This window comes from Pteropus vampyrus, unplaced genomic scaffold, assembly GCF_000151845.1.
Source record: "Pteropus vampyrus isolate Shadow unplaced genomic scaffold, Pvam_2.0 Scaffold384, whole genome shotgun sequence".
Taxonomy (NCBI): domain Eukaryota; kingdom Metazoa; phylum Chordata; class Mammalia; order Chiroptera; family Pteropodidae; genus Pteropus; species Pteropus vampyrus.
In genome coordinates this window covers 963,888-974,521 of record NW_011889165.1, presented here as the reverse complement: position 1 = coordinate 974,521, position 10,634 = coordinate 963,888, and the positions used below count along the sequence as shown (strand labels likewise).

General features: G+C 38.8%; 1 protein-coding gene across 11 annotated transcripts in view; it reads right to left on the bottom strand.

Annotated features, from left to right (window-relative positions):
- NPAS3 (neuronal PAS domain protein 3) overlaps nt 1-10,634 on the bottom strand; it is an 839,700-nt gene that overhangs the window by 63,660 nt on the left and 765,406 nt on the right. For all 11 annotated transcript variants that reach the window (XM_023523216.1, XM_023523208.1, XM_023523210.1 and 8 more), the window contains one exon: nt 4,220-4,338. In XM_023523216.1, the coding sequence (XP_023378984.1) occupies nt 4,220-4,338 (119 nt within the window). The remainder of the gene's footprint in view (nt 1-4,219; nt 4,339-10,634) is intronic.

Here is a 10,634-nt window from a genome sequence, read left to right as displayed (position 1 = left end):
TGAATCCATATCCAAATCATCATAGATAGGGGACTGTTTATTTTTAAGAATCTGGAGTTCCCCTGTGATCCCTGTGTCATAGCAAGAACTCTTGGCATCCGAAGATTTTCGCTTCTGCAGAGAATCAAAGACATTCTCAGCATTACCTAACTATGATGACAGAGTTTTTTCTTTTGGTCTGTGTTTCCCAGTCCGGGGTGTTCTCCTGTGCCATTAGCATTAGAACGTCATAATGTGGGCGGATAAGTACTCCAGCAATGACAGTGGTGCTGGTGGGCATGTAAGAACAGATTAGAAAACTGACAGTCCCATGCCAAAAGGAGCTATCCTCCAAAGACACGAGCTAAGGAGGCGACCCAATTAGTCTTTGTGTCTCTAATTTCCCTGATTACATATCTCCTTTCACCCTCTGCGTTGTATCTAGTAAGTTCCCCCAGACACAGACCTCATCAAGATGGCAGAATATTGATGCAATGCAATTTAAAGTAGGGCCGTGTTATGCTAAGATATGTGGCCAAGGATGAGACCCAGACAACAAGGGAAGCCCTGAGGCATAAAAAGTGGCTGGTCCAGATAATGTGCTACTCTGGATTTCAAAGCAAATGATGACAGAGACAACCAAATGTCAGCTCGCAGTCGGGAAACTTCACTGGAGACAGGGCAACTTCCTGAGGACTGGGGTGTGGAAGCAACAGCAACTCAGATCACACTCTCTGCGTGGATTAGCAGATCCAGATGGGCGTTTCCTTGCTGGGATCCTGGTCATGGGTACCTGTGAGTTTTATAGCCCCTGGAAAGGAAGGTAGATCTCTGCAAATCCCCATGAACTTGTGCTGTGGGATATACTGAGCCACAAAGAGCAGGTCTTAAACAGGCAAGAGGTTTTTCTTTTAAAAACTTGGATCGATTTTTCATATGTTGAGATCTGGCTCATGCTGAACCCTTCTTTGGGCTTAATTCATTAAGCAGTGAAGCAGAGGGGTGAAGGGGCAAACTCTGGAGGCTAACTGCCTGGATCAAGTAGCTACTGAAGAGCTATGTGAACATGGGCAAAGGACTGGACCCATTGAAGCCTCAGTTTCACCACCTGCAAAATAGGCATAGTAATAGAATATAAAGTTTGAACAATGCCTAGCGCAGAGGAAGTCTTTACATAATGTTGTGCAGATAAGATAAGATAAGTTTAAAGTGTTTGGTACAGTGTCTGCCATAGAGTCACTGTTCGATAAGTAGTACTTTTGTTACTATTATTACCATCAGTGACAACAACATTAAAGAAAGAATGGCAGATAAAATGATGGAGAAAATCAGAAAAGTTCATGTGCCAAGGTTACAGACAAATGGAGAGAAATAATGATCTGTACTGAGCAAGGCTTAACATCTTGATCATTAAGGGAAAAGAAAGGAGCACACGATGGTAATAAATTAGGAGGAATTGAGAGTATGGAGAAATTATCATCGTTGTTTCCTTTTATTTGTGTTTATTGTGTTGTAGCAGGGTGATTACCAGTTTTATTTGAATGTTTTATAAGCTGTGGGATTTATTTACTGAGAATGAACAGATAAACAGGAACGCTGTTCAGCTGTGTCAGGTCATGGGCTCTCATGGCTCTTCCAGTAACTTTCAGACAAGGTTAATTAACAAGAGAAGTTCACTGTGGAAGGAGGAGGAGGGGAAGAGCTGTATCTGTTGGATGACTCATCTTATTGAGGGAATGGGATGAATCACCTTTCATATTAGCAGTTCTGGGGAGGGGCTGAGGCATTGGATGGAGACTATTACGATATCTTGAGAAAGATGTAATGACAGGGTTATGTCAGAGGAGGATGATGACTTCAATATATATGGTTTGATGGAAATGGGAACAGCTCTTAAATCTTTTTCCAATCCTGGACGTTCAAGGTTATACTTTTTAATACTTTGTTTCTCAAAGGCCCCTTCTATAGCAAAGTGTCTAAACCCAAGGAGCTCCAGAAACACCCTTCTTCCATATGTTTTCATAGTGTTCCCTTCTCATTCACGGCTTATAGGTGACATGTCAGGGAGAACTTCTGTGACTCTCCTACCTAAAGCGGTCCCCACCAATCACCCCCTCACATTACCTCTCCTCACTGTCTGCATAATAGTGTAGCCTAGTGGTTAAGTGCATGGGATGTGGAGCCAGACTCCCAGAGTTCAAACCCTAGCTTGGTCTCTTCAACCTGTGATGTTGGGTATGCTAATGAACCTCTCTAGGTTTAATTTCTTCATCTGTAAAATGGAAAAAATAAAATTATTTTCTTCTAGGATTGTGGTGAGGGCTAATACATGTACACTATAGCATGCCCAGCATATTGTAGTATGCATAAGTATTAGCTATTGTTATTTTGGCCATCATTGCTTTCTGAAGTCACCTTTATTTATTCACTTGATTCACTTGTTATTGTCTGTCTCCTTGTTAGAATATAATGCCATGAAAATAGGAACTTTTTATTGTTCAGTTTGAGTTTCTAGGATCTAGAATAGGCTCCATAGTAGTAGTTCACTAAATATTTGTTGAATTAATGAATGAAAAGAGGAAAGAACGTTCAATAATATTTAAGAAATTAGCTTGTCCAATTTCAGGTCATGTTGCAAAAACAGCTTTATTTAGGTGCCCTATGGGAAAACAAACAAATAGAACCCACGCAACTTGGTTTCCTGCCTAGACTGAAACTATTTCTGTATATTAGTTTTTTCAAATTCAAAATTTTACAGTTTTACATGTGAAAGTAATCATTTTTTGTTTTTCAGAATACTAAATTATAATTTATTGAATTATACTAAATATTGCTTTTTCAAACAATACCTCATCTGTCTCATCTTCTTCCCTCATGAGTTATGCCCCCTACAAACGAGTGAAAATCATTAAAGGTGAAGAATAAATGCTGACAGACAGAAAAGTAATAGTTGAAAAGAAGACCGATAGCTCCTGAAAGCTAGATTGCAAAGAATGCATCTTTCTTGCATTAAAATTACCAGTATAATGCTACACAGTTAACAACTAATACATGTATTGTGTTCATCAAAGCAAGAAAATACAAAATGGTCCTAAGGATAGAGTCTGTTTTTTTCCTCCAACATATCCCTTTGTATCAGGCCTTGTAGGGTAAAGCTGCAGCAGGTGGAGCTGACCAGAACCTCTCCTTTGCTTCGAACCTGTTAAAGGTTAAGGATGTGCCACGTGTGCCTTTCAGACTGTAGGACAGCTCAGCTAAAGGTCGTTCACTGAAGGGCTTGCTTCCCCACTCCTTTATTTCTTTCTTTTTTTTTTCCTGAAGAATTCATGTCAAATAAAGTGCCTGACTCTGACTTTTATGCCTCTGCTAGTCTCTTGATGACATATAAGTTTTTAAGGCCTGATGATAATGACTGTTTCTATCCCCAACAGTGGTCACCCTAAAGAACTGAGCTGTCAGAAGCCCTAAACTTTAAAACTGGAAAACACTGTGCTGGCTGCATCTATAGTACATTCCTTTTCTATTTCCATTCCATATATAATAAATATTATTTGAGAGACTGGTTAGTGCGTTGCAAAATTGATACAATTCGTGTTGCCAAAGGCATTTCATAAATTTCATAGGTCTTAATTTATGTTGCTATAGTAACTGAAATGTTGGAATTTCTTGAGATTAGAAGGCTTTTATAGCTTTAATCTTAAAATGATGATAATGTAGATTATGACTGCAGACTTGTTCTTCACTGTTGTTGGGAACATATACTCTGAATGTTCAATAACTGCAATGTCAAAATTAAGATTTCTGATTTCCAATCTGATTTTCTTATTTACACGTACAAATTTCAGGGACCAAGATGTTACTCAAATGGACAGTCTTCCTCTGAAGAGAAGGGAGAATTTGAAGGGGGAAGTGAGAGAAGTGGAATTCTTAGACGTAGCAGTTTTAGAACACTCATTTTAAAGACTGATACGAATTTGGCTTATTTTCTCCAACAAAGTGAATTTCTAGCATGTGCTGAAGCCTTTGGCACATTATTAACAACCGTTTTAAGAAAAGACACTATATCGAGGCATTTGGCGTACCAGCGATGTCTGAAGTGAGACTAAAGTGTAATGAAGATGGCTGAGAACACTACGGGCAGCTCAAGGTTATGTGGACCCAAAGAAGCTAGGAAACTCAATGCAAATGACCTAGCATTGACCTAAGACAGAACCATTTCCCCTCCCAGAGCCCAGCTTACCTTATATCCTGATGATTTGATATGCACGCCACGTTTGGTCAAAGTGGATTTCATTCGGATGAAAAAGGAACGCTCAAGGGTGTTGTCAGTGGTTAGCAGACTGGGGCTGGTTGACTCCACTGAAGAATACAAAAATACATACACACATGATTTAGATCTCTAGCTACTGCTCAGGTGCAATCCTTGAGTTCACTAAAAATAAATGACTGATGGGTGCTTAGAGTGTAGTAATCAATTTACCTCATTTAGAAAATGTTTACTTTGCAGAAAATAAAAAAGAAAAATTAACGTATCCAAAGTAATTCCATTCCAGTTTCTAGCAAGAGCATTTCAGGCCTTTTAACTTCCAGCAGCTCCCTAAATGGGGTCTGATAGTAAGTAACATTATCACATCTTGAGACTTGGCCAGTGCATGTGGAGAGAACTGTAATGGAGAAAAAGGACCTCGTAGATTTATGGGATCAACCAAGACTCAGGCAGGGATGCTTCCGAGGAAGGGTAAGGATGACTTGCTCTTAGTTCTCCCTGAGAATCCTTTCTTGTATCATTTGCCTACTGGAGAGTAGGCAAAACCATCATGGTCATGTAGCTGTACCCTGGTCAGTGCCCTTGCCCTTCTGAGTTGGGTGTTTTCATTGCGGGGAATAAGAAGCATGAAGTCTTCTCAACTGACTCAAGGTAGAGGGCTAAGATTAGGACGCACAGACAGAAACAAACATAAACTACTCCCAGCATCAACTTTCCCTTCCTGTCACTCATGGCAGCTTGTCTCCAGCCATCATCTCAATAGGAACAGTCTCTGTGTTTTCACATCTCTGCTTCTGATATGAGTCTCCTCTCTTAAGCAAGATACTCTTTCCCTTTATATATTTATAGGCTAAGTAGAATATGTTTTTACTTATAAAACTTAAAATGGTAGCTTGGAGTCTTGCTGATAGAAAAACACTTTCGTGAAAAAAAATCTAGCAGGCAACATAAATCTATTTTCTTTAAAAACAAGCTTCTATGGTATTTTGTAAATTTAAGTATTTTCCTGTAAAAATTAACTTTTGGGTTTTAAAGTTTAATACATACTCTAATTTTATTCTTCCAAAATAGTACTTTTAAAGTTTTTCTTATTCTCGAACAAAAAAATAAGTTTAACAACAAACAGGATTTCTTTTGAGCATCCCTACACTAATAATGCTTTTCTCTGGTGTGGTGATAAAGATTTAAGAATTAAGTATACAGTATGAGAAAATCTTATTAAAACAAAGAAAAATAGGCAAAACAAACTTTAAAATTTTAGATTATAAAATATGTGCATATATTTTTAAGGAAAAGAGATCTTTATTATTTATATCACGCTTGATGCTCCAATGAAAGAAGAATGAGAGTTACTATAATAATAAAAACCTTGCTATTTGTGGTCTGGGGCTTTTCTTGTATCATTCCTATCTTAATGTGACTATATTTTCCTATATTTATGGCATTTCTATTCTGGGGTGATGGAACCACTGACAAGTGTCCTTTTCTTGTGTGTCTCTCTTAAGACGTTTTTTCTTTGTTTTGTTTTAGAGAGCATGGATCTGATGTCATTTTAAATGTACAGCTTTTTATCACTCGAGGGAAAAGCAGAGCCATGTTATATTTAGTACTTTCATTTCTTCTGATTAAATATGAATTACTATGAAATTTTTCTCATCATCTAACATGCCATAATACGCCAACAGCTTTTTAATACACTATATAAGCACAAACTTCTGCTCTAAGAGTTTAATTTGCCCCTCTAATCCAATCACATCAACCTTATTTCTCTTATCAGAGATTCCCATTTTGAATTAAATGAGCTCATTAGTTTTAATCAAAAGCAGAGAGATCAAAACTTAAACGTAAATGCTTTAGATCAGAACTGTCAGTCAGCCGTGCAGTTCTATTTTACTAAAACACAAGATCAGAGACCCTTAGAACCAATTTTTTTCTCGTAAGGGATGCCGAGAGCTTCAAGATGCTATATCCCCCCTCCCCGTTTTTTTCCTCCCAAGGACAGATTATACATTTAAGGTTAGACTTAATTTATAGCAGTTTTTCATCCTGGTGGAAATAGAAAAGTATGCCCATCTACTCTTGTCCCTTTCACATTTATTGGCACTGGTCCTCAGAGACTTGAACTAACGTGCAGCCATCAGAATCCACACCACAAATTCAGCCTTAAAAATTCAGCTCTGTTCAGCAAGACTGTGTTTGCAAGAGCTGAGGACAAATGAAACTTCCCAGAGAAGCGAAATACGTTATAAGGCTAGGGTTCTGGATACCCTAACCTGGCAAGGAAGAAACAACCTACCTGTAGAAGAGTGAGTAATTTAGGCATCATTGGAAATTATTATTGTGTTCAGTATGTGGAACTGCACAGTAAAACACTTGCTGTGCACATCAGAGACCACAGCGTGGGGGATTCCTGCTGGGTGACGAAATGCAGGACGTAAGCTTTTCATGAGCTGTGGAGGTGGAACACTGTGTCGTGCCCTGACTGAGGCAGTGAATGTAGCACCGCAACCCCCTCCACCCCACCCCCCCGCCATATGTTACAACAGTAATTGTTTAAACATGGGGCGGGGGCAGCGTTAATTAAACCCAGAACAACTGGTGTGAGAGGAACGCTAAGGTCAGGTTTTGCCCCATTGAAACGAATTTAAAATCTAAACTAGTCCTCAAGCTTTATTTCGAGAGCATGGGGGTGTGGGCAGTTGGGGAGAAAGAGAGGAGGCAACTTAGAAAAAAGTTTGACTTCTGATGAAGATTTCTCTTTTAATGCCATATGACTTTCTAGTTCTGAGGAAGGGGCAGAAATAATGTGCCACGCCGTCCCTATCAAAGTGATATATAGCAAACTTTGCTAGTACACTACACACACACCATGGCTGCGTGTCCTCAAGGGCTAGCGGATACAATCTGGTTATCCCGGCTCTGACGATGGCTTCATGGCTTCTCTCATGTACAAAGACGTTACTCTCTGCATGTGACAGATGAGAGCAGCAGCTTTAGAAAAGCTTTCTGAGTGTCTCAGGTGAGAAGCACGATTTTCAGGAAGGTTCTGTTGGGAGAGAGCCAAGGGAGCATGGCCTTGGTGATGTGCGACAACTGTAACACTGACTTAAGGTGTGTGTGTGTGTGTGTGTGTTTGTGTTGGGGTGGGGTTTGTAAAGAGAGAATGGAGTGGTAAGGAAAATATCCTTAGGACTGGTGTTCTATAAAGACAGTGGGAACCAGTCTTATGTCAAAGAAGCATTTTAGAGAATTTTCTAGATATCAAATGCTTTTCTGTCAACTTTCTGAGAAGGCCATGATTACTGCATGCTCTGATAAGAAATTTGGGATACAGAGAAGTTATATCTGCTGTCTGAGACACAGGAGAAATTTATGGGTAAAACAGAATGAAGTGGTCAAAGCTCAGCTGTGGCCAGTTTTGACCTATGAATTATAAACAAGGAGCTGAAAAACAAAAACAAAGACTCATGCAACTAAAAGCTAGATAAAGAAATATACTTTCTTTTGCTGAATCTCAAGGGCCTCAACTTTTTAACAAATCTAAATTATCTCAGCTCTTGAAATGTCAGTTTTTGCATATTTTGTAAAATTTACAGAACAATTTATAGCAAAAGTTGTAATAATTTTTATGTTGGCAAATGCCACCATAATGTGAAATCATATCTGCATTATTCCACATCTGTTTATGATTCCCTAACTGGTATTGTAGTTGCTGCTTCTTTATCAGCGGGCGGTAGCAGGGAAGGTGGGGGAAGCGGGAGGTGGCTGAGGACCTTCCAGTTTTCACTGGCCAATCCTAGGGCTGGGTCCATTCTGAACACTTTTAGTATCCTCCCCAGGGTCTCTGCAAGTAACGAGACCAAAGCATAAAGAGGGCCTTTCTTTTTAGTACCCTCCAAATGCTTTCAGTGCAATTCTACTGTCAAGACTCTCCAACTGCTACCAAATCCTGACGTGTGAGGGAGAAGAAAGAAAAAAATAAGTTTGAGATAACTTTGTTACTCCTTAATTGTGAACAAAGTATTTGTCCTTTTACAAGAGAAGTGGAGTTGGATAAAGTCGCTAAGATATGAATTTAAATATACTCTTTTCCTACTCCATTGCCTAAATGAATCTTTCCTTTTTCAGATGTTCTGCACGCACAGGACAAACCAAAGTGCAAACAACCAAAACGACTTTCATGAAAGGAGGGAGGAGTTGTTGTTTCATTTTGCAACTATCTTCATCATGCCAAATTGTTTCATTGGCATATGCTGTTAGCTTGGTTAGCTATTGATGTGTTTTGGGACTTTAGAATGAGCATGTGTCAAGTACATGACAGGTTGTTTCTTTTCTTACAAATTTTCCTGCACTTCCTTTTCCTGCACTTGGAAGTTAGTGCCTTGGTCATATGGTTTTCTGTGGCCAACGAAGTATGAGCAAGTCATGTGTCACTTCCAGTTAAAATTTTCTAGACTATCCAGTCATGAGAGCACTACTTTCTCTTTTCTTCTTCCATGGAGACTGTCGACATTTCAGATGGTGGCTGCTCCATCAGCCTGGGTCTTGGAATGAAGATAATATGGAGTAGAACCCTCAGCCAACTCTTACAGAAACACATTTTTATTGTAATTTGAGAATGGTTATTTTATTGCAACATGACTTAGCCCTTAGTGACTCAAATAAATATCCAATTATTTATTATTATATAAAAAGAGTCAATGTGTTGTCCCAGTCTCCCAGATAGTCAATGACAGAGCACACAGAAATGGCATTTATCTGACTCTGAAGTTCGTGATGTCACCAATATAGTGTTTTTAAAAAGTAATTTATATCCTCATTTTCATCTCTTATACTGGATATTCCAGGGCAGAGGGCTGAGACAGGTATAACTTTGATTCCCTATAGCAGCTAGCATAGTTCCTTGTACCTAGAAGATATATATATATAGATATATATATATATATGTGACATATATATATATATCTATATATATATATCATATATATATATGTGACATTATGTCACATATATATATATGATATATATAGATATATATATATCACATACACATATATATACACACATATATATTTATAACATTAAACATATATATTTATAACATTAATCTATTCAGTAACTAATATTCATTAAATATTGACCTTCATATTGACCTTCTTCCCCACTTAGTTTCCCAATAGTAGGCCAAGCATGATGAAAATAAATCTCTTCTCACACAAATTGTCCTAGCAGAGTTTATGTTTATCCAGGACGATGTTCGTGCTAATTTAAAAACACCCAAAATTCTTCAAAAGGTGGCAACTGCTTCCTCTCCTCTGGAATGTGGGCTAGACTTGGTGGAACATGGTGGAACTGGCAGTGTGTGCCTTGGTCATAACAGGCAGAGTGGCTTCCTTGTTGCTTTCTCCTGGGTCATTCACTACCCATGTCGTGAGGACACGGGTACCCCTCCGGAGAGGCCGGGGTGGTGAGGAACTGAGGCTCCCTACGGCAGTCAGATGTAGAAGCATAGAAGTAGGCCCTCCTGCCGCTGTTAAGCCTTCAGCTGACTGCTCTGACCGACATTGCCACTGAAACTTCATCAGAGATCCTGAGCTAGAAACTACTCAGATAAGCTGCTACTGGATTCCTGACTTGTAGGAACAACGTGAAATATCTTTTTTTTTTCCCTTAAGCTGTCAATATTTGGAGTAATTTGTTATGCAATAATAGATAACTTATATAACATCCATGTAGAACTCTTTGGAAAAGTAATAGCCTTGTTTTGATATGTGACAGCCACGTATGTGTGTAAAACTCACGTGCTCGAGAGAAGGAATGCGCTGCCCAGTGTATCAATACCTGGAGGGTTCACATATGCAAGGAAATTACCTGCAATGCTGATTTTTGTAAGCAGGGTCTGTGTTTTCAAAGGTAACTGCTCAATTGATTTTTTAAAATGTGCAATTTGCAAAAGGTGCTATCAACGGTGTTATCTACGAAATTGTGAGATCTTGAAAGGCAGGCCTAATATCTTACTTGTCTTTTCTTGTATCTATTCTCTGCTCTTCTCCAGCTTCCTTCATCTTCCCCAAGTTCCTAGGATTGTGTTTTATGTAAGTAGGGACTTGGTCTGCATGTTGAATAAAGTAACATTCAGACGCTTTCTTTTAAGAAGAATTATTTGCTTTACTCCTGCCATTCTTTCACACCAAACATCTTGTCCAAGAAGTTTTTTTTTTTTTTTTTTTTTTGTGGAGAGGGAACCATTATGTCTTCAACTCTCATTCAACTATAAGGAAGCGTTTTCTGCTAAGCGTTGTTTTGAGAGTCATGGACCAGCGGGTTTGGTAGTTAAAAGAGGATTGGCCTAATTTTTCCCAGAATTAGAGGATACTTTGTTCTCTGT